General features: G+C 42.4%; 1 protein-coding gene and 1 pseudogene across 2 annotated transcripts; both read left to right on the forward strand.

The window, feature by feature from the left end:
* Positions 1-1233: 1233 nt before the first annotated feature.
* LOC143477407 (uncharacterized) lies at positions 1234-25083 on the forward strand (annotated as a pseudogene).
* LOC143477267 (interferon-induced protein 44-like) lies at positions 13040-23903 on the forward strand. Of its 2 annotated transcripts, XM_076975820.1 has the most exons (9): positions 13040-13494; positions 13705-14216; positions 14666-14729; positions 14949-15144; positions 15411-15563; positions 15739-15910; positions 16020-16120; positions 17013-17205; positions 23510-23903. In XM_076975820.1, the coding sequence occupies exons 2-8, from the start codon at positions 13730-13732 to the stop codon at positions 17187-17189; spliced, it is 1350 nt and encodes a 449-aa protein (XP_076831935.1). In that variant the 5' UTR covers positions 13040-13494; positions 13705-13729; the 3' UTR covers positions 17190-17205; positions 23510-23903. The 2 variants fall into 2 exon arrangements, with proteins under 2 accessions (XP_076831935.1, XP_076831934.1); XM_076975819.1 differs by lacking the exon at positions 23510-23903 and having other exon boundaries at positions 13042-13494; positions 17013-18129.
* Positions 25084-25122: the final 39 nt, after the last annotated feature.

Below are 25122 nucleotides of genomic sequence, written 5' to 3' on the forward strand. Positions count from 1 at the left end.
GTGTGTGTGTGTTGAGCTATACGCAGCGATGTATAGTTACACTTTGTGTGGGCAGGCTATGTCTCAATCTAATAAGTCTGTGTGTTTTGGGGTGAGTGAGTGAGAGAGCGAGAGAGAGAGAGAGAGAGAGAGAGAGAGAGAGAGAGACTTAATCATACAGCATGATTAGTCTGCATAATTTCAGCTGTATCGTCTTGGCTGTAAACACAGCCAGCGTTCTGTGAGCATACATGCATGTATGTTGCATTTAAAAACTAACACGTCTCTCCAAATGTCTTCATTCAATGAGTTGTTTATAAATCCATTTCCTTTGCTCCACTGATGTGAAGCGTGTTCCATATCAGTTCTACATCTGCATAGAGAGCAAAAATATTTTGTGTGTATGAGTGTGTGTGTGTGTGTGTGTGTGTGTGTGTGTGTGTGTGTGTGTGTGTGTGTGTGTGTGAGAATGTGAGGGGGGGGGGGGTCTGAGAGATACGGTGTGTTGGATGGACAATGTGTCTCATAGAACACAAAGAGCAGAGAACAGTGTAATAGTGTAATGGTAATAGTGTGTGAGAGTCAGAGGCAGATACACAGACATGTTTAGGTCATTAGCTTTGCTTGTCCTGCTACCATTTTATTTTTTGCATTAGATAAATTGTGCCCTCAGTCTGACTCGTGATGGCCAAGTTGACCCATAATCTGTCTGAACTAAGGCGTTTCATTTGGGTTAGATGTCGACGCTGGAGTCCGCAGTTTCACAGCCGCAGTGAGTGTAACAAGAAATTAGTGACTCAGAAAGGTTTGGGCCACACGCACGCGCACGCACACACACACGCACGCGCACACACACACGCACACACACACACACACGCACGCGCACGCACACACGCACGCACGCACACACACACGCACGCACGCGCACACACACACGCACGCATGCACACACACACACACGCACACACACACGCACGCGCACACACACACACATGCACGCGCACACACACACACACACACACACACACACACACACAGAAGTGCTACTTAATAGTATATCAAACAGTCAGATCACACTGCTGAAGGTCCCACACTGAGGCCCCGTACTGACATGCTGGGCTCTACCGCGGTATGCAGCACTAGGGCCGGTGTGCCAGGCAGGGTCCAAGCCCGGTGCTGATTCAACACCGGAAATGCTATCCAGTGTAAGTGCATGCTTACTGTGGCTCTATAAAACCTGTTGTCAAGCAGAAGATGTTGGGTCTGTGGCAGGAACAGCGGTGGTACCGACCCAGAGAAGGAACCACGCTCAAGGATCCACGCAGAGACAAGATTCAGATCCCCCAGAACCTTCAAGGTGACCATGAACGGACAATCCCATCAAAAACCAAGGTGGCAGGTTCTTACCCAGTTCTCCTAGTTCTTTGTGAGCGTGTAGTTTACATCATCCCCTTTAAATGCTTTTCAAAGTATGTGCAGTAAGTTCACACATACACACGCACACACACACAATGTGAATGTGAGATCCTCGTATTACACTGATATCTGTGTATCGTCTTTCATCAGATGATTTTAAAAAGAAAAGCTACCTTGGTCTGGTTGCCTGCCATCAAACACTAACAGAATTCTGACTAGAGGCTACGTAAAACTACATTCGCATCATTTGATCGATGTGTGACTTTCAGCGCGACTTACAAAAGTGCTTTGTAATTTCTATCAAATACATATCCTCATGTGAGAACGGATAGGTCAGTGATAAAAATCAGGCTAAAGTCTGGCTAGAATGAAAAGATGATGCATTTTTTACATGTCTAAGTCCTTAGTGACTCAGGGGTGAGTGTTGTCTTCATTCGAGGACAGCCAGTGTCTCAGAGGTATACTGAGACATTGAGACACTGAGAGCCAGAGAGAGACTGAGTCACAGGAACGTGACATGATATTATAAAAGCTGTTAGCGTTTTTATATAACTTTTTATATATTCACTTTGATGTTTTATTCTCATTTTATTATTGTTATTCAAAAAAATGTTATTGCCAGATGATTGCAGGGCCTGTTTTTTCTGTTACTGTTCCTTTCTAAGGTTTTATCTTTATATTATGAAGTCAGTTTTTATCTTTGGTTTAATAATTTAGATAATTACTTAATTTTCATAAAAAATACTGTAATACACATTGTAATTTGCATTTCCGTGTTTCTTCATTCCTATGTAGAGGAGGATGGGTTCCCTTTTGAGTCTTGGTCCTCCTGAGGTTTCTTCCTATTCTCCACCATCATAGGGAGCCTCTGGCTTGCTCATTAGGGATTTGGACCCATAGTATTGTTAACCTTGTAAATCCTGTAAAGCTGCTTTGTGACAACATGTGTTGTGAAAAGCGCTATACAAATAAATTTTGATTGATTGATTGATTGATATGTACCATCACATGTGAGAGTCTGTTTTATAAGCACATTTTAGGAGATGACATGACAAATACATTTTCTTATAAAGGGTTTTACCTGGTTGAGATGTGGACAAGGACAAAGACCGTGGTCCGATACTGGCCTCTAGTGGGCAGATGTGCCAAGTGCAGTGAGTAGGCTCCCTCCGTCTCAGGGCCTCACTTGGAATAAAGAGAAGAAAACGAACAGAAATGCACTGGACAGAATATAATGGTGGGCTTCTGAGTTCAGAGTGAGATGTTTTGATGTGGGTTTCACTTTGTCAGAGAACTGATGTACACGTCCACCATCTTTCTCACATTTCCTGTGGAAGTGCTCTATCATTTTCAAGAGGCCCCTGTCAAATCTCCTATTCTGTCTAGAGAAAACGCATTGTCAGTCTTAAATTGTCTTAATTGTCACTCTTTCCTTTTCTGTTATGATCTATATTTTTCCCTGGTTGCCTCCCAGCATTGAAAGTGACTTTATTTATTTGGAAACAACAATCCTGACTCTTCGGTACTGGGGAGTGATTTGAGCATGTTTCAGACATTTAGTCTGATTACATCACTCCCTAAATGTCTGATACATGATCACATAACTCCCTAAATGTCTGAAACATGCTCACGTAACTCCCTAAATGTCTAATACATGCTCACATAACTCCCTAAATGTCTGATACATGATCACATCACTCCTTAAATGACTGATACATGTTCACATCGCTCCCTAAATGTCTGATACATGCTCACATCACTCCCTAAATGTCTGATACATGCTCACATCACTCCCTAAATGTCTAATACATGCTCACATTACTCCCTAAATGTCTGATACATGCTTACATCACTCCCTAAATGTCTGATACATGCTCATATCACTCCCTAAATGTCTTATACATGCTCACATCACTCCCTAAATGTCTTATACATGCTCACATCACTCCCTAAATGTCTGATACATGCTCACATCACTCCCTAAATGTCTGATACATGCTCACAACACTCCCTAAATGTCTGATACATGCTCACATCACTCCCTAAATGTCTGATACATGATCACATCACTCCCTAAATGTCTGATACATGATCACATCACTCCCTAAATGTCTGATACATGATCACATCACTCCCTAAATGTAGCTGATCATCCCCTTCATGCTACACACTGCACACCTATACAACACGTTTGGCAACAAATAACTGAACACGTTTGCTCTCATCTGGGCTGCCAGGTTTCAACTACACCATCTCTTTGCCACATTGCTCTCACTGCCCTCAGTCAGTGCGTCCACAACACACATATTCTCATCACTATCACAGAGGAAAAGTCTACTGAACTGGCAACCTAGGAAAAAGACCATGATGCAACGGGGATTTTATAGAACATATCCAACATCACTCAACATCATGATGGAGACTTTTTAATACAACCCTCTCTCCATAAATATCTGAAAACATACCTGCCATTTTATCAGCCTCAAACACACTGCTCATCCACCATCATCATAAACACTGGTGTACCACAAGGCTGTGTGTCGAGTCCCTTTCTGTACTTCCTCTTCACCTATGACTGCAAACCTGCCGATGGTTCCAACGTCATCATTAAGTTTGCAGATGAAACCACGGTGATCGGCCTCATCAAAGACAGCAATGAGACTGCCTACAGGGAGGAGGTGGATCGTCTGGCTGAGTGGTGCGACACTAACAACCTCAAGCTGAACACTGAGAAAACCAAAGAGCTCATCGTGGACTTCAGAAGGAATGCTGACCCACATCCACCCATCCACATCAAAGGGACGGCTGTGAAGCATGTGAACAGCTTCAAGTTCCTTGGCGTCCACATCTCTGAGGATCTCACTTGGATGACCAGCTGCTCCAAGCTGGTTAAAAAAGCCAACCAGCACCTCTTTTTTCTGAGGACTTTGAAAAAGAACCACCTGACCTCAGACATCCTGGTGAACTTTTACCGCTGCACCATTGAGAGCATCCTGACCAACTGCATCACAGTACGGGTACGGGTGCTGCTCTGCCACAGACCGGAAGGCGCTGCAAAGGGTGGTGAAAGTCGCCCAGCGCATCATTGGAGCACCACTTCCTGGCGTAGAGGACATCTACAGGAAGCGGTGTATGAAAAGGGCTTGGAAAAAAATAAAGGATCCCAGCCACCCAACACAAAAACCTTTTAACCTCATGCCCTCTGGGAGGCGTTACAGGTGCCTCCGGACTAAGACCACCAGGTACCGGAACAGTTTCTTCCCAAAAGCTGTCACACTCCTGAACTCTGCCTCCTGAATTCAAACAATAACACTGGTCTGAACCCCAACACATACATTAAACACCACCGAACACTTTAAAACGTCACTACCAGTTCCATATATATATATATATATATATATATATATATATATATATATATAATATTTATATACACATACATATGTCCACCATAGTATATTGACTGTATAATATATTTTTTAATACTCTGTATATTACTGTAATAACCTATACTACCTCAATAATTTTACATATTTATATTCTGAATAAGCACTTCTGGATGGATGCAAATTACATTTCATATGCAATGACAACAAAGTTGAATCTCATCTCATTATATTGAAAAAATATATAAAGTTGTTTTATGCATGTTTATTTCACACTATCCGAAGATCCCATTAGGTCTGCAAGGCGTGGCGTGCGTGCGTGCGTGTGGGTAACGCACTAGGGGCGGGAGACACTGCAGGCGTCATCCTCACTAGCAAGGTCTCTCTCATCTGCAGAGGTGACAAAACAACTTCATTCACACATACCTCATATTTAATTGGTTATACAATTATCAATTTCAAGCTCTGTGGGGCTTAAACACTTTTCTCAAACACTTTCAGCTGTTCTGGCCATCATTCAGGGTCTTGTGCTTGGCTCAACTAAAACAGTCATCGACTTCATGTTCACCTCAGATGAGTATGTCTTTCTTAATTGTTCAGAGTGTTCTCCTTTTTGGGGGCATTTTTGACATTCAAATCTGTTACTACGTGTTGACATTAACCATTAATCTTAATAAAATCCTCCAAACACTTCTTTTAAACACCTGTTATGTGACCATCCACTTTCAGGAGCATAGCGGAGTTGGTTTCTGAACTCATGACTCTCTACTGCCCTCTTCAGTTCTTTAATGGGATTTCGGTGAGTTCTCGGGTGGCTTAGCGGAAGTAAGATGCTCTCGTTCGTTCAGCAGTTTCACCTCACTTCCTTCTTTTACACGAATGAAACTATTTAACCGAATGGGGCAAACACAGACAGCACTGAGCAGTTTATTGTAAGCAGTGCTGTAGTAACACACATCTCATCGTTAACAGGGTTCTGGTTGGGCCTTTTGGTGGCTGTCTTCCTGTTGGCGATTTTTTCATCTTAATCGTCTTCAAATTAAACTGGAAGAAGATAACAGAGGAGGTATGACCTAGTGGATCTAGATGTCTCGTTAATATTCATATTTGCGGACTCATTTCATGATTAAAAACTGAATATTCGTTGCTGAGGAAGGCTATTGACCGTGCTGGATTGGGGAAGAACACTTCTGTGAGGCACCCAGAGCTTCGATCCAGTCATCGACTCTCTGATAGCTTCTACATCGCCATGAGTAACTGAGAGATATCATTCTCATCTAAATTACCTGTAAAACTCCTTTTAGCACTTAAATGATTTTAAAAAATCAAATATTATACATTTTTGCTAATTATTGTATCCAATCCTCAAATGACCATGCACAAACATTTTGAGCTATGTTCTTTCGTGGCCAGAATGGGACCAGCTACCAGGCCATGACCTATCGAGTCCAGGAGGAGGAGAAGACCAGCTCAGAGGCTCAGGAGAGTCTGAGAGGAGATCTCGTGCTGTGGCTAATCTCTTTCCCCCGAGGGGCCTGAAGACAGTTTCAACTCTGATCACCAAACAGTGCTGTGTTTGTGTCCGCAGCTCGCGTGCCGCTTCCTGAATTTCCATCTTTTCTTTGTGATCACAATGTTATGCGGGCGTTTGGGGAACACAGTGTTAGCTGGCTACGGAATGGCTTCTGCTGTGAGTCCACCCACCACACCCCAACCCCCACGCACCCCAACCCCCCAAACCCCCACGCACCCCTACCCCCCAACCCCCACGCACCCCAACCCCCCAACCCCCACGCACCCCTACCCCCAAACCCCCACGCACCCCTACCCCCAAACCCCCACGCACCCCTACCCCCAAACCCCCACGCACCCCAACCCCCCAACCCCCACGCACCCCTACCCCCCAACCCCCACGCACCCCTACCCCCCAACCCCCACGCACCCCTACCCCCCACATCACCCTACTGCTCTTGTCAATACTTTTACAGATTGGACAAACAAAAGATTAACTTCCAGCTTCCATTTTCTATGGAGGAATAGAACTCCGCAATAGTGTCACTGTTTCGCTTCACATGAGTGATTTTCAATTAATAATAATAATAATAATAATAATAATAATAATAATCTTTATTTGTATAGCACCTTTCATACATACATGCAACTCAAAGTGCTTTACAGTATAAATAAAAGAAAGATAAAAAGGAGATAAGACAAAAATTTAAGATAAAAAGAAAACGAACAATAAAATAATTAAATAAAGTGACAAATTATAAAATAATAGACTAAAGTAGATAAGATTGAATGTAATAAGGAAAATAAGATTGAGTTTCTTAACTAAAAGCAGATCTAAACAGGAATGTTTTTAGACTGTTCTTGAAACTATGCAGGGATGAAATGCCTCTGAGCTCTTCAGGAAGAGAATTCCAGAGCTTTGGGCCATAGTGACTAAAAGCACCCTCGCCAATCTTTAATTGGCTTTTAGGAATCACCAGTAGATTACTGTTTGAAGACCTGAGAGACCTGACTGGAACATATCTAACCATCATTTCACTGAGGTAAAGAGGGGCAAGACCATGATGACATTTAAAAACCATGACTAGAACCTTAAAATCTATTCTAAAGCTGACAGGTAACCAGTGTAGTGAGTGGAGTGCAGGTGTAATATGATCTCTCTTTCTCCTGCGGGTCAGAACCCTTGCAGCCGCATTCTGAACTCGCTGTAGGTGCGAAATAGAGCTCTTTGGAAGAGCAGATAGAACAGCGTTACAATAATCTAGCCTTGATGTGATAAATGCATGGACAAGTTTTTCACTGTCAGCAGGAGAGAGCATATCTCGGACCTTAGCGATGTTTCAAAGGTGAAAGTAAGCTGTCTTGCATGTAGTCATGATGTGTGATTTGAAGCTGAGCTCATTATCAAAGGTGACTCCCAAGTTCTTAACACATTGTCTGGCATTCAGATTCATTTGATTTAAATAAGTCTGGACATCATTCCTTTGTGAATCACTGCCAAGAACAAGAACCTCTGTCTTCTGTTTATTTAACTGCAGAAAATTGTCAGACATCCATGTCTGTATATCATCTATACAGTCAAACAGTGAGCAAATAGATTTTAGGGCTTTAGGTTCTAGCGAAATATAAAGTTGAGTGTCATCTGCATATTGATGATAACTAATACCATGTTTATTAATGATATGTGGTAACGGAAGCATATATAGATTGAATAGTAATGGCCCAAGAATTGATCCTTGGGGGACACCACAAGTTATTTTTTGATGTGTGGAGGAAGAGGTACCTAATGCTACATAGTAATCACGCCCGGTTAGGTACGATCTAAACCAGTCTAAGACTAAGCCACTAAGGCCTACCCAGCTCTGTAGTCGATCAAGAAGTATTTCATGATCAACGGTGTCAAAAGCGGCGCTTAAATCTAGCAGAAAAGGACTGAGAGTTTGCCTGCATCCTTATTCAATCTCAAGTCATTTACTACCTTAACAAGGGCTGTTTCGGTGCTGTGGAGAGCTCTGAAACCAGATTGAAAAGTGTCATTTATTTGATTTACTTACTTTTTCAATGATTTTGCTAAGAAAGGAAAGATTAGATATAGGTTGATAATTATTGAGAATTGTGGGATCAAGAGTTCTGTTCTTTAATAGTGGTTTAACCATTGCAGTTTTAAAAAATTTGGGGAATTCACCCAATTGCAGAGACTGATTAACAATCGTTAGAACTTAATTTGCTAATGAGCTCAGAACCTGCTTGAAAAAGCACGTTGGTAAAGGGTCCAGTTCACAAGTAGAGGATTTTAGTGATGAAATCACATCAAGTAGTGTTACCATGTCAATGTCTTGGAAATTAGACATTTTGAAGTTAGGCTGAGTAACTGATATAAGGGTTGATAGTCTATTAGTGCTTGTTGCTATGTCCTGCCTTATACTAGTAATCTTGTCCCTAAAAAATATTGCAAACTCATCACATTTTTCAACTGAAACAGTCTCAGGGAAGACACAGGAGGTGGGGTTTACTAGCTGATCTATACTTCTGAACAAGGCAGCTGAGTTATTATTGGATGAATTGATTAAGGTAGAGAAATAGTTCTTCCTTGCTGATTTCACTTCACTGTTGTAATTCTGCAATGTTGTTTTATAAATATCAAAATGTACTTGCAATTTTGACCTTCGCCAATTCAACTTTTAAATTCATTTCTTTTTCAGACAATAAATGTAACAACCGCAGCGACTGGATTGGGCCTAGCTTTGGCGTGCGATACACTGGTTTCACAGGTATATGAATTATATAATTGGTTCACTCACTGGTAATGACCCCATTCAGAATGTCATGAACTGCAGTATTTGAAATGTTTTGAATGCTACTTCATTTGTTTATACAACAACAAAAGAAAAAAACCCCAAAGCAGTCCAGACCCAAACAGAAATGGGCCAGAATGGACCCGTGTAGGCCTTTCACCAATGAAAGAGTGCTAAATAGACTTCCGCTGGCCCATGTCCTCGTGCCCAGACGTTCGGGAGCAAGAACCTGCTACAGGTGGGGGTGATTCTGCAGAGGGGCATTCTGATCCTTCTGCTCTTCTGCCTGCCCTGCTGGGCCCTGCTCATCAACACCCAGTCCCTTCACCTCCAGCTGGGCCCTGCTCATCAACACCCAGTCCCTCCTCCTCCTGCTGGGCCAGGAGCCCGAGGTGGCCAGGTAACTAATATATACTTCACATGTTGCCAGAAAACAATGCCAAATTTTAGATGAATTATATATTAAACCCCTTTACAAATGTAAGTAATATTGAGACAGTGTGGTAATTTGAAGTCTGGCCAATTCAACCTGTCCAATCCAATAATACTGATTTGAAAAGGATATGTATGGATATTCAGTTTATCATAAATATACTAAATATATGTTTAGATCAGGTATCACCAAATGGCGGACCGCGGTCCGGATCCGGACCCGAACGCCGTCCTGTCCGGACCCAATCACATTCCTGATTAACTGGATACGGACCCAAATGCCAAAAAAATTTTAACGGGAGACTATATTTTAAAACGGAGAATTTATTTTCAGACGAGTGTTACGTTCACCACCCATTTGAGTGTTACGTTCAACCCCCCCCGCTCAACAACTTTCGTTCGCCACCCCCCCCCCCCGCTCAACAACTTTCGTTCGCCACCGCGAACCCGGACCTAAGGTCTGAGCTATCTGCCAAAAATGGACCGCGGAAAGATTTAATTGATTACCCCTGGTTTAGATGAAACTTCACTTGAAATAGATCCGTTTTATTCATCAAATAAAGACTGATCTCCTTGCTTAGATCTTGTTTACCCCCAAGATATGTCTGGCTCAGTTAATCATATCAATGTAAACATTCACATTTCTCAGGTGTTTGGTATCTCTTAAAACTGATGCTTTCGTCGAGCATGAGTTCTGTGCTCGAGTTGAAGTGTTTAACCCTTGCTGAGGCAGGTCATGCTGAACTCTGCTTCCTGCAGACAAAGCAGTGACTCTGGTCTTGTTCCTTTCAGGATCGCACATATCTACGTTGTTGCTTACCTACCTGCGGTCCCAGTAAGGCCAGTGTTTTGTGTTGTCCCCAAATTTCACCACACATCCCAGTCCTTACTCACATGTGTGCTGCCTCCTTATCCACAGGCTATGTTTCTATACCAGCTACAGTTGTCTTACCTGCAAAAACCAGGAGTGTAGGACTAATAGCCCTGAATAGTCAGTCTGGCCAGTAATAAGAACCACTGTGTTTCGTGCCTGTGCTAACGATGGAAGTGCATCTTCCTCTAGGGCAGGTATCACCAAATGGCGGACCGCGGTCCGGATCCGGACCCGAACGCCGTCCTGTCCGGACCCAATCACATTCCTGATTAACTGGATACGGACCCAAATGCCAAAAAATTTTTAACGGGAGACTATATTTTAAAACGGAGAATTTATTTTCAGACGAGTGTTACGTTCACCACCCATTTGAGTGTTACGTTCAACCCCCCCCCCGCTCAACAACTTTCGTTCGCCACCCCCCCCCGCTCAACAACTTTCGTTCGCCACCGCGAACCCGGACCTAAGGTCTGAGCTATCTGCCAAAAATGGACCGCGGAAAGATTTAATTGATTACCCCTGCTCTAGGGTGTGATTTTACCTCAAATGTACGCGTCCATGCTGGCCAATCTCTTGTCCTAGCTAACTACGTTCTGCTGTTCTGGTGGGATCTTGGTGAGTAGTGAGTGTTTTCAGGAGCATTTAAAAGAATGAGACAAATGGTCTTTCTGTTGGTCTTTGTTTTGAGTTTGTGCACGTTGTGTTTCAGTGGGTCAGCAGTAGCCTACAGCTTTGCCCAAGTTTTCAGCTGCTTTGCTCTGTTCTCTTACACTCCATGTTAACACATGGGGAGGTGAGTGGTGCCCCTTTATACACCGTACTTCAATTACAGCAGTGCAACAGAACCACCCATGTCTTACCGGAGTTCAGAGTTGAACTCTGCCTGACCCAGAGGGCACTGTGACGCCTGTGGTCAGTAAGGCGGCTGTGAAAGGGCGTAGTCATGGTGCAGGCTGACTGCTGTTTTTCTCTGCGTTACTCTTGCTAAGTGTTGCCAACTTAGCGACTTTTCAGACCCTCTAGAGACTTTTTGTAGTAAAAAGCGACTAGCGATAAATCTAGCGAGTTTTTGTGGTGTTACTGGAGACTTTTGGAGACTGAACACACATGCTCCTCAGTTGCGGTCCTCTGGGGTGGGTGCTGCCGTGAGCCCCGCCCACAACATTCAGTGCAGTCTCACACTCAGAGCAGACCCTCACTGCTCCACGTCCACACTGCACATGAACTGCGCATGCCCAAAGCTGCCGCTGACGCCCCGCCCCGTATTTACAGAGCGGGACGTAAATATAAATGCTTTAATCTTCAGTGAGACACGAAAAGAAATCACTGCATTTAACTCAGCCATTCTTCACCTCATTCACCATGTAGCCGGTCACTCGACACGTCCACAGTGAGTGTGCATCTCTGTGAAAGCTAAACATCTAGCTTAAACATTTAACTAACTCCATAGTGTTTGCGTCTCTGTGAAACCTTAACAGCAAAAAAACTATTTATGTAATTTAGGTAAAAATTATTTATACAAAGCATTAAAGTCATGTAGTTCTTTTGAGAAGTGACTGCCTATTTCAAAGGCAACAGATGTTGTTAATTTGTAGTTCTAACATATTTAGGGTGTTTTTTCACTTTTTTCTCCCCCAACGTTATTCCTTTAACACTAGTACTCCCAGCATTTTCATTCCAAGCTTCCACCAGGGGGCAGTTCTGGGCACATTTGCATCCCATTAGGCCACCCTTTGTTATGTACATGCAGCCACTTATAGGTAGACGGAGAGTGGGTGATGGTGTGAACTATGTGGAATCATTGACTCAGATGGAGAAGAAAAAACCCTGGCCTCCCCTTGGGGAGACTGAGGGAGATTGTATGTGTGTGTATATATGTGTGTAGGTGTATGTGTGGGTACATATATGAGTGTGTTGCACATATGGGATGATGGTGTGTGGGTGTATATGTGTGTGAGGATGTATACGTGTGTGTGGGTGGACACCACATTTTAGGCTGTTGTAGTCGGTGATTGTGTAAGGCACCTCTTCCAGAGGACCATTTCTTCTGGACCTGCGTATTCCCACCCCACCTCCACCCCCCACACAAACACACACACACACACAGGTATGTTACCCAGAGGTTGACGAGGTGGGCCTGCTGTCATGGCCTCACCCGTCTCCTCACCACTGTCTGTCCCTCAGTTTTTACTTTAGACATTGAGGGGACGGTGTGGATGAACACTGACCAGTGGCTGACCATGAACACTGAACACTGACCCTCTTTTCTCTCCTCCTCTTTTCTCTGTATGGTCCACCTAACCCCAATTATTTTTATCACTATTGTACTGTATTTCTTTTGATTCTTTTGATTACATAAAAATAAAGTTGTCCTCCAAAGATGGGGGGGGGGGGGGGGGGGGGGGGGGGGGCAAAAAAAGAGAGTAGTGACTCTGAAATCTTTTCTGGTAAGATTTCCTAAATGTCCTATTTTTGTTTGCTGGTTATGGCTGTTGTGTTTTTCGAAGAGACACACTGTAAAAATTACCATCTTGATAAGTTAAAATTGCTCAAGATTATTATTCTATTTCAAGTAGCTGAGGGTTTTTTGTATAAATTTATGTAAAAATATCTTTACCTTTTGGGAGTTTTTCAAAAGACAAAAACTACTGAAAATAAGGTAAAAAAAAATCAGTGCCATTTTGAATAATCAATATGCCACTTATATGCCACTATAATTCAAAGATTATGTTTGTGACTTCTTGCAAGAGAGCTTGCAGTCTCTTGTGGCAGGCAGCCAAAGGTGTGTATTGAAGCAGCCACCACCCACACCTGAGACACGCCTCATTTACATAACACTGGAGGTAAGAAGGGCTTATCACACCTGCCAACCTCAGCCTTTTGGAAATGCTGTGGTACGTGGCAGGGATGACTACCTTTTGGCAAAGGTTGGGCCACGCTAGTGTACTGTGTTTGAAGCTGGAGAAACAAGCTTGACTGGCTGAATAAACAAGGCCAGGGTGTCTAATCCACACGGAGTCTTTACTTATGTAACGAAAGTAAGCCAGTTTCCATTTCTATGTGACTTGTGTTGTATCTTCCTCCACGAATACTGGTCTAAGTAAGTACTCCATTACTCCTTTGAATTATTTTTAAAAATAAGATTGATTTATTTTGTTTTAGCTTGTGTGCGAATAATTAACAAATAATATCAAAAAGCCCGTTTTAGTGAAACGGGATAAACGGACTGTACTTGGTCTCCTCAGTTTGTCTTAACGTTTTGTACTGTATTTCAGAACGATCTTCCACATAATCCACCTTGTTCTTTCAGTATCCCTGCAGTCGGAAGTCTCCTCATGGCCGCTCTTACTTCTAAATTAAGCCAACACCAAACGACACAATTGCGCACTTTGCTGGGGGACGTTGAGCTGAGTCTCCTGTACCAAGCCAGTGTCCACGGATACACGGGACCCGCCTTCCACCAGAGGTGTGACCGCCAAGGCCCCACCGTTGTTGTGGCCTACAACAACTCTGGATACGCATATGGTGGCTATACCAGCAAAGATTATACCCAAACAGGGCAGTACATCGACGATGATAAAGCCTTCCTGTTCAGGCTCAGAGACCCGAGCCCACTCGTGTTTAGGGTCTTGACGACCCAAGGGACGAGGGCACGCCTGGACGACGGCAATACTCCACGTTTCGGCGATGACATTTGGTTTTGTTACAATAACACTGCAGAAGTGAACTGTGCTCCAGGGTATGCCTACATGTTTACTTCTTATCTACTGTATGGAAACGACCAGACGCTGACAGAGTGTGAGGTTTATAAAGTAACAGAAGGTGAGTAACACTTGGTTTTTAACAGGTGCTAACTGCTGTGATTGCATTCACAGCTTCATGTAAAGTTCAAATGGTTCTGGATTGCTGATTTTCCTTTCAGCCTTTTATCAGGTGTGAGGACCCGTTTAGTTGTACTAAAAAAGAATGCTTCATTTGTATTTGAAGCCAGATTTGCATATTAATATTGTACAGCAACAATTATGATTACAATTATGATGTATTTTGCATCTTGTCAACGTCTGTAGCTATACAGATATAATGAATTATTCTTATGGGGTGCTAAATTCAACTAAAGCACTGTCAGTTTAGCCTAATAAATATGAAGAATTCCTGATGGAATTTGTAAAGGTAAAATAAGCATAGTGGTTGTGTAAAAAAAACAGACAACTGAGATGAAAATTATTATAATTATTTAATTTCTTCTTTCTTTCTTGCACTCAATCTGTCAGCACCTGCACAGCCAGCGATAAGTTTGGAGCAGAAACCATGGAGGAACATTTTGTGGACAGCTGAGTAGGTTTAGATGTCTTTGGTTAGACTTCTGAGTGTGTTTAGATGTCTTTGGTTAGACTTCTGAGTGTGTTTAGATGTCTTTGGTTAGACTTCTGAGTGTGTTTAGATGTCTTTGGTTAGACTTCTGAGTGTGTTTAGATGTCTTTGGTTAGACCTCTTAGCTTGTGTGATGTTTTTCAGTTCTGCTGCCAATAACGGTGCTTTTGAACCCTTCTGCAGAAGAAGAGCAGAGCTTATGGAGTCTATAAAGACTTATAAGCCCATGAATGACACCGTGAAGAAGATCCGGATTCTACCTATTGGTCCTGTTGGTGCTGGGAAGTCTAGTTTCTTCAACTCTATCAACTCCATCTTCTGGGGTCATGTGACTAGCAAAGCTATGTCAGGATCCTTGGATACCAGTGTCACCAAACAGGTGCAAACCCTCCCACGTTCAGACAAGCATGTACCATCTTCATGAGTGACTTTATAAATGGTCCCAGTTTATTATGATCAATGGGAAACACAGATGCACATAAATACATACATTTTTGTTTAATACCGGCTAGTGTTTAAAGCCTAAATCTTAACTTGAACTTCAGCAAGGGGAGAAAGACCAATTTTTCTGCAGAGCTGGCTTTCTTAATGTATTAAAACATCCACTAGAATATTGACACTTGTCCATGGTTTCTTGGTTGGTAGTATCGTACTTATACAGTGAGAGCTGGCCCTGAAGGAAAGCCCTTACCGTTCATATTGTGTGACACTATGGGATTAGAGGAGGCATCTGAGGCTGGTATGAGCGTTGGTGATATCATCAGTGCCATAAAAGGTGACATACCAGACCGGTACAAGGTGAGTATGACAAAAGTGTGTCATTGCTTCTGAAGTTGAATAGCTGCTATTTGAGGTACTGTTGGCAAGTATGCTGGCAGGTGCAAACTTGCCAAAGGTGGAACAACAGCTGGGGTAAAGCATCTAGTCTCTCTCAGCCACGTTAACAGTGTTTAATACCATGAAACTGCACCAGTTCAACCCTGCAGAGCCATATGAGCCAGAGAGCGAAGTGAAGCGCAGGCCTGTGACCCTGCAAGACAAGGTCCAGTGTGTCGTGTATGTGCTGGACACCTGCAAAGTGGCCCTCATGCCCAGTAAAGTGGAAGAAAAACTTACCGCTATTCGCAAAAGAGTGAACTCAATGGGTGAGCTGGACAACGTCCTCAGAGCAGCTCAACATGAATTTATACATTTACATATATCTGGACATAAATTGATTTGTGAGCAACTGATCAATGTGAAAACTGATTTTAGGAATTCCCCAAATCGTTCTTCTCACCAAGGTGGATGAGGCCTGCCCCCTCGTAGGAGAAAATCTCCAGGACATCTACCTCAGTTCCTATATCAAAACTAAGGTAAGAAGTACACACGTGGACGAAATAGTTGGTACCCCTTGGTTAATGACGTCCAGGGAGGTTGGCTACAGTCCCATGGATCTTAAATTTCTGAATCACATGTGCAACTGTAGTCACAGGAACATCAAGCTGCTTGGAGATGGTCTTATAACCTTTACCTTTAACATGCTTGTCTATTATTTATGTCCTGAGACAGCTCTTTTCTTTGCTTCCTCTGGTTCATGTTGAGTGTGGTACACACCTTGTCACCAAACAGCACAGTGACTACCTGTAGCCCTATATATAGGCCCACTGACTGATTACAATATTGTAGACACCTGTGATACTAATTAGTGAACACACCTTGATTTAACATGTCCATTTGGTCACATTATTTTCAGGGGTACCATCATTTCTGTCCAGGCCTGTTTCATGAGTTTATTTTTTTAAATAATTCTGTTAAAGCATGGTTGAAAAGCAATGTCTGACTTTCATTTGTACATTTTCATAGAATTTTTATTTATTATTACTTTTATCAGATTAAAGTTATTTCTGTTACCATTGTGGGTTTTTCTGTCATTAACCAAGGGGTACCAACAATTTTGTCCACGTGTGTATATTACAAAGGAGTGCTACCACTCAGCCATATTATCATTAGATAATGGAATGAATGTTATGATTAAAACTTTTCATAAAGAAACCAGTTCCTCCTCCTACTAATTCAGAAGCACTTTGTTTGCACAGTTCTCTCATGAAATTCTTTGATTCACACGAATGCCAGGTGTATCAAAAAAGTGTATGTTACTCTGACATCAGCTTGCCAGCAACATTTACCCCAGACCTGTACAACAAATCTCACAGCCCTCTAGTTGTTTGGTCAAGTGTACTGGTGTCCTTCCCCATGGTGCTGCAGGTGCGAGAGGCCAGCTCCCGTGTCGGGGTGTCCATGTGTAGTGTAATCCCAGTCAAGAACTACAGCCATGAGCTGGAGTTGGATGTGAACTGTGACATCCTGCTCCTAACCGCCCTGCAACAGATGCTCCGCTATGCAGACAACTACTTGGATGACCTGAGTCCTGAGGCGGACTAGAACATCTGAAGAGTTGGTAGGTGGGATCAAGGTGTCGCCAGATCATTTTTGGTTGTTATAAACAAGGAAAATGTTTAACGTTTGAATGTAGTGTTGTGCTCATTCTCAGTAATGTCAGTGCACTTGGGTCCCATCGGTACTGTACACTGCTGACAGGTTTCAAGCTTGAGAACGCAAATTCCTGCCAAGTAAACATCACTTATGACTGTGTTGCGCTCATGATTGTGTAACTGTTATGTGATTGCATGTACCGTACAACTTCAATATATGCACTGAATAAATGTCCCCCCCACCTAAACATTAATCATTCTGCTCCATCATCAGATGGCATTAGTTATTGTGTTCTATGATCAGTTGGCAAAGGGCGGGGTAAATTGTATGACGTACAATTCCGCGCGTGCGCAGTCAAAATTGGGTTTCTGGTTTGGATTCGGTAACGACAGGCACCCGAGTCACTCCCAGACTTAATCGACATAATCAGCAGTGATTCGTCTCAGCTGTTTTATAGGCTTCTTAAGGAAGTTTGTGGAGACGAATCACTGCTGAATCGTTGGTTATGCCGTTGCACTTTCAGGCTTTCCCTGCCTTCTCTAGTGGTTGCGTTCACTTGCAAGGTGTCTCGCCACCTTTCTCTCTCTCTCTCTCTCGCTTTACTTTCACTTATTCGAGTCTCTATCTCCTGTGCTGCTCTCTAGTAGTGATGGCAAAACGAGGCTTCATGAACCAATGGGGCTTTCCAGCTAAAAGGTTCACCAAAAGGTTCATTACCCGAATCCTCGTTAACTCGTTCTCACTAGTGACACCTGCTGTGCAAAAGGATATATGACAGACTCAATTAATTCTGAGTCAGAGAATCCTGGAAAGTCTGTGTATGAAATAAAATATTTTCGCCACGTCTCAAAAGTGTTTTTAAATGGAAATATTATTATTTGAACTGAAAGACAGGAAACTGCAACAGATGGAACAAATATAAATTATTGATTTTTATTCAAAAAAGAAGCTTTTTAACAGTGTTGGGGTTGAGTCAATTCCTTTTCTTAGACACAATCTCCCCAGCCTTAGAAAACACCCTTTCACATGCCACAGAGGAAGCTGGAGTGTATAAAAATGTCAGTGCTAGCTGATGTAAATGAGGAAATTGAAGATGTATGAGCTCCTTAAAACCCACATCTTCCACAATGGAAAAGGGCTGGGAGTCTTTGATGACCATATTAACTAGTGCATCATCCACCATTTTCTTTCTGAAATCTGAGACAAAATTATAGGGGCCAACCACATGATATAAATAATTCAAGAAAGATTATCTATTACTTTGACTGGTGGACCACTGTCAGCAGACTGGGCAAGCTCATGTATTGCTCTGTAATGTCGCAGCATGTAGGATGTGTTGTTGCTGTAAGTGAGCTCCTTATGACACAGCAAACACTTTACCTTCATTATGAAAAAAACACAAGGAAAGGTTATATATAGGCTATGGAGAAGGTCATAATGATGAAACTTAAATACAGCTATGATATACCTTGTTTTGAGCAACCAATTTGAAATGTTCCCACACAGGAGAAGCTTCCTGACAGGCAGAAGCCTACCTAGCTCACAACTAGCCTAAAGTCTATAACAGGGGTACTCAACTGGCGGGCCGCGGTCCAGATCCGGACCCGAACACAGTCCTGTCCGGACCCAACCTCATTCCTGATTAACTGGATATGGACAAAAAAAAACGAGTATTTATTTCAGGGCTATTGAAACCGTCACGAGTGTTACGTTTGCTACACCCCCCCCCCCCGGCAACAACTTACGTTCGCCACCCCCGCTGCACCGGACCTCAGGTCACAGGTAACTGCCAAAATTGGACCGCGGACAAATTTAGTTGAGTACGCCTGGTCTATAATAATAATAATAATAATAGTAATAATAATAATTAATAATAATAATAATAATTAATTAATTAATAATAGGTGATCTAATCTATATTATAACAGAACTTTACCCACTAAATCTAACTAATTAATCAATGCACACCTCTCACAACACCAAACGCCAACTCAAAACCCACAAAGGGTCGCAAGGCTCAAACCCCCTTTATGTGGTTGTGACACTCAAAATGAAACGACGTAGCCCACTGAATCCGAGGCCTCGTTTATCATCAATCACGTGATTTTACAGTAATAACACACGCCTCGAACCGGGGCTTCATCTGGCACGCCCCTTTTTGCTCGATACAGGGGCTCTGTTCGAAATAGCCTACTACATACTGGATACTGCATACTGGACTCAGTATATACTGGATACTGCATACTGGTCCTTGTAGTAGTATGCAGTACAGTTTCCAGTATGCGACAAAATCAAAGTATACTACGAGGTCACGTGAACGTGTAACCACCCATGATTAGCGATTCTTTTCAAGTCTCAAAATGGCGGACTATTTGTTGATTTTTAGAAGATACCACGAGAGAAGGCGGAGAAGAACGATTTTAACAGCTACCTTTATGGCATTCATTTTGGAGGAGTTTAACGTGAGTACAAAATATCTACTAACTCAGACAGATCCGCTCCGCATCGACCGCCATGGTTTTTTTTTTTTACGGACAATTTGAAACTGCCAGCGTTGCATGATGGGATGCAGTACACCACGAAGATAGCTCTGTTCGCGTACTGGAATATTTTGCGGAAGTAGTAGGTCATCCGGGTATGTTTCGCGTACTGGAAAATTTCATTTTGGTCACATACTGCATACGGCATACTGATTTGGGGCTCGATCAGTATGCCAGTAGTATGTAGTAAGCTATTTCGAACAGAGCCAGGCTCCGAGGCATCGCTTTAAATGTTACATCACTACTCTCTAGCCATTCTCAAGTTTTCACCTACTATTTTCTTCGTATCCGTTTTACCTTTATTTTGGGAAGGTTTTATTTTTCTGCGGCGTGTTTCGAAACACGCTTTATTATTGTGTTGGCTTTATTATTTTTTCTTTCCCGTTTCGCTACGGTTAAGTTTCGTTTTGCACTCGTTGAATTATCCGCGTTGCTTTGTGTTTATTTTCCACCGTGTGCTCTCGACTCTCTCACACTGACAATAGGCGTGGTCTATCTTTCCATCAGCGTGAGCCGGCACTTGGGTCCGCCCCTTACTCTGGTTTTTATCGTTGGTACCACCGCGTTACACCATGTTCATTCAATATACTGAAAAACTTTTTTTAAAGCTATTAAATGCTAAATATACTGTGTCCGCAAAAAGACACCTGCTAGGAATCCCCGATCTCGTAGATCCACCATTCAAAGCATGTCATTAGTGTGCTAGGAAGGGCCAGCTTCATGTAGTCACCCCAGTCCTGCAGGGACTCAGAGGACCAGCCTGAGTGAGCGGAGCAAGAGCAGTGTTGCCAACTCCTCAGTAAGGAAAGTAGCTATTGGTTGTCCTAGAAGTCGCTGAATGATGTCATCACCTAATACATGTTTTTGAAGCTGTTTAAAGATATCTACAGATAAATTACAGATATCTTGAACATTTTTTATCTAGACGGTTTTTTTTTTATTCCTGTTATCTTGAATAATTATTCTGACTAGTCAGAACGTGTTTGTAGATATCTTCAATAATCATTCTGTCCAGTCAATACGTCCCAGATTTACGTAGCATTTTGGTGCCAAGCTTGGCACTCTTTGTATTTGCTAATCAGTGGTCTGTATGCGATGTCAGGACAGTTGAACTCGCATTCTTGTGTTTTTAACACTATTTTTAGTGCCGCATAATCCATACTGTTGAGCTCTTTCAAGATTGTAGCATTTTCTGACTATTTTTTCAAGAACAGCCAACGCCATTTTAGCCACTCAAAATTCCGCAGGCAGCAGTTTGGACGACTCAGCGACATCGCAAAAGGGGCATAATGCACGCACTTCTTTAATTCAGATATCTAAAAATGTCATTTTGACTAGTCATAATTACGTTTGAGATATCTTGAATAAGAATTACGGATGTGTGACTGTTAAAATGACGAATCCAGTGATGTCATTTTAGATATCTTAAAAGACATTTTAAGACAAATTTAGATCTGTCAAATTGAAATGGAAGATATCTTGAATTGTTCTTCTTACTAGGTAGAATGTAAATGTAGATATCTTCATTCTGGATCGTCAAATTGTAATTGTTACTAGTCAAAACTAATATTTAGATATCTAGAATGTAGTTACAGATAATCAGACGAAGCCCATTTTATATTAAAACGGCCTGCCATAGAGGGTCTGCTCTGAGTGTGAGACTGCACTGAGTGTTGTGGGGCGGGGCTCGTGGCAGCACCCGCCCCAGAGGACAGCAACTGAAGAGCGTGTGTGTTCAGAGTCTCCAAAAGTCTTCAATAGCACCACAAAAAGTTGCTAGATTTGTCGCTAGTCGCTTTTTACTACAAAAAGTCTCTAAAGGGTCTGAAAAGTCGCTAAGTTGGCAACACTGATCCTGTGTAGCGTGTTCAGCTCTGCTCAATTGGATTGTGCAACTGCAGGGTGTGATTTATTAATTTGTAGTAAGGAAAATGCCTATTGTTAATGCCACACATCATTTAAAAATATTTATTAACAGAAATGAGTATGATTTTATTTGACAAAAGGCTATATATATAACGAAAACAAAGACATTTCATGTGGCTGGATTACTGACTGGGCCAGAGGGGCCAACGCCCAGGGGCCACTGAGGCCTGGGGGCCCCGGGGAGGCCCTGGCCGAAAACTTTTTGCGATGCCTATCAACATTTATGGTACAATATATTTTTATTTCCGAGGGCCCTCCATTTTAAGGATCCTCTGACTATTAGGGACTTTGACCCCAGGGCATCTTGGGGGCCCTAGCCATGCTTTTGGGCCCCTTAGGAAAATGGATGAGGCGTTGTGGCACTGCTCTGACTTCGACTTCTGGCTATTAGGGGTCCTAGGAAAGAGGGGGGCATATTTTTAGAGGGCCCTGGTTATGAGAGTCCCTACCAGGGGGCCCTAGAGAAGAGCAGGCAGGGGCGGTTTGTTCATTAGGGCAATTGGGCGACGCACCACGAAAGGATGAAAAGGAAGTTTTTTTTTTCTCTATCTATGCCTGTTCTGGTCTCTTGCCTCTGAATGCCATTGTCCATTCAGCGTTGAGGTGCATTCCCTGTAGTACTGCCCCTTTTGGGGCGATTTGAGCCTAACTGAAAATCGCCCCGACTGCTCTCGTAGACTCTTATGTTAAATGTTTTTTTTCTAAAGTGTGCGCTGCAATGCAGTCTATGCGTTCCGGGAGGGCTCGCCCTTACGTGCTTACGTCAGACGTAACGTAGGGAAATTAATCTGCTCAACACGGCCAGCGTTCCTTCAACCCAGAACAACTCAATCGTTTCATTAAGAGAAGTGCCATTCTGTCATCATAATAATCAAGATAAACTAGCAACTAAGGAATTAGGGCCACCGAGACCAAATTTAAACATCAAACAAGTGAAGTGTCCACAAAGGGAGGAAAAGAATATAACCGAGGATTTTTGCGAAACTGGTATGAAGGGAAAACATGGCCAGCAGGCTGTGAAATAGCTAGCGCCCTGCATTCTGTTCCTGCATTCTGTTCCATCCTTAATGCTGTTGCCCATTTATATTCTAACACCTAAAATAAAATGCTGTCTGAGGAATACAGAAATTATTGTGAGTGGGAAAGATTCACTTTATTTAATTAATGGTAAATCTGGCCTCTCTCCATGTTTAAAGTTGTTTGTGAGGGCGAATTGAGAGATGACAATCTCAGTTAAATGTTCAGTCATTGTAGAGCTTTAACCAAGATGATATTTACAAGATCGGTGCACAAATACTGTACAGTCTATAATGTAAAGAGAAATATATATTTATCATTATATTTTCATTGGTTAAGTCACTGTTTTTTATTTACCCACTGAAATGGTCACCTTGGATGTCATCACAACAATTGCCCTCCCTGAGATATTTGTCAGAGGCCGCCCCTGAGAGCAGGGCATACCATTAGAGAGCCCTTGATCACGAAGGCCCCTGCTATGGGGCCCTTGACTTCCATATAAGTCGTTTACCATGGCTCCTTGACTTTCTAGGGACCTACAAATTCAGGCCCTTACTTAATGTTTCTGAATTTGTATTGTTTCAAAATTATTATGTTCAATTTCTCTTAAGCGCAGAGACACAAATTAATTTAGCAATTTTGCAATTATTTAAATTTAAGACAAACAATTTGTTTGATGAATGCTATCTTTGACACAGATTAAAAGATAGGGTTAACCATTAATCTCAATAAAATCCTCCAAACACTGCTTTTAAACATCTCTGTCATGTGACCACCCACTTTCAGGAGCATAGCGGAGTTGGTTTCTGAACTCTTGACTCTCTACTGCCCTCTTCAGTTCTTTAATGGGATTTTGGTGAGTTCTCGAGGGGAAGTAAGATGCTCTCGTTCGTTCAACAGTTTCACCTCGTCATGTGGTTTGTGACCGTCATGTTACGTTATGTTCTCAGTGTGTTGGTATGGGGATTGTCCTGGGCACGGGTCAACAGAAGATAGCAGCCATTGCCAACCTGGTGGGTTATTACGGCATTGGCCTTCCACTCAGTGTCGCTCTCACTTTTCCCGCCAAACTAGATGTTGCAGGTTCGTTCTTTTACATGAATGAAACTATTTAACCGAATGGGCCAAACACAGACAGCACTGAACAGTTTATTGTAAGCAGTGCTGTAGTAACACACATCTCCTCTTCGTTAACAGGGTTCTGGTTGGGCCTTTTGGTGGTTGTCTTCCTGTTGGCGATTTTTTTCATCGTCATCATCTTCAAATTAAACTGGAAGAAGATGACAGAGGAGGTATGACCTAGTGGATCTAGATGTCTCGTTAATATTCATATTTGCGGACTCATTTCATGATTAAAAACTGAATATTCGTTGCTGAGGAAGGCTATTGACCGTGCTGGATTGGGGAAGAACACTTCTGTGAGGCACCCAGAGCTTCGATCCAGTCATCGACTCTGATAGCTTCTACATCGCCATGAGTAATGGAGAGGTATTATTCTCTTGTCTAAATTACCTGTAAAACTAACTGTAAAAATCTTTTTAGCACTTAAATAAATTTCTTATCAAATATTATACATTTTTGCAAATTATTATATCAAATGACCATGCACAAACATTTTGAGCTATGTTCTTTCGTGGCCAGAATGGGTCCAGCTACCAGCCCATGACCTATCGAATCCAGGAGGAGGAGAAGACCAGCTCAGAGGCTCAGGAGAGGCTGAGAGGAGATCAGGCAGACGAGGAGAAACGAGGTACTCCCCACCTCTCAGCTCGTCCTCAGGAGAGGCCTGACCACTTTCGCTGCCATCCTTGTCCTCGCCGCTAGGACGGCCGTCCACCTTTTCCTGCCTCTGCCTGAGCTGGTTCCTGTGATCAACAGCACTTTGGACTGGGAGAACTTCACATCTCCTTCTCCATTCACTCTACAGATGTCTGTTTGAGACTTGTTGGTGACTGCGTGGACAACCAATCACGTTTAAGTGAGTAAGTGTTTCAGTGAGGAACTCGCCTCAGCGTGGTAGAATATTACTATGCTGTGGGAATTGAACAGTGTTGTCTTTAGTAAAAGGAAATTCCCATTGCAATAAGGATTAATACATACCTGTAGACATATTTTTTTGTTGCTGAGATGGCAAATATTCCAAGAGATTTAATTAAAATAATAATATTGACAATAGAGGTTTAAGTGTAAATAGTGGTTATCCAAACACTAAAATATTGCCTAACTAAAACATATTACACAAAAAACATATATCTCCTATTGGACATAAACTTATATCTTTTATTCACCTTCATTAGTCATCCTATTTAGATAAACCATTGCAAGTAAACATGAGGATGTATCCAGTATATTGGAAACCAGTTAATGGTAAATATTTTCAGTGTTTAAAATTCAAATGT

This window comes from Brachyhypopomus gauderio, chromosome 16 (genome assembly GCF_052324685.1).
Source record: "Brachyhypopomus gauderio isolate BG-103 chromosome 16, BGAUD_0.2, whole genome shotgun sequence".
NCBI lineage: Eukaryota > Metazoa > Chordata > Actinopteri > Gymnotiformes > Hypopomidae > Brachyhypopomus > Brachyhypopomus gauderio.

Coding starts and splice junctions, on each gene's coding strand:
- LOC143477267 (XM_076975820.1), top strand. CDS start 13,730: ATGGCCGCTCTTACTTCTAAATTAAGCCAACACCAAACGACACAATTG. Junction 14,217..14,665: donor GGTTTATAAAGTAACAGAAG/GTGAGTAACACT, acceptor TCAATCTGTCAG/CACCTGCACAGCCAGCGATA. Junction 14,730..14,948: donor AACATTTTGTGGACAGCTGA/GTAGGTTTAGAT, acceptor ACCCTTCTGCAG/AAGAAGAGCAGAGCTTATGG.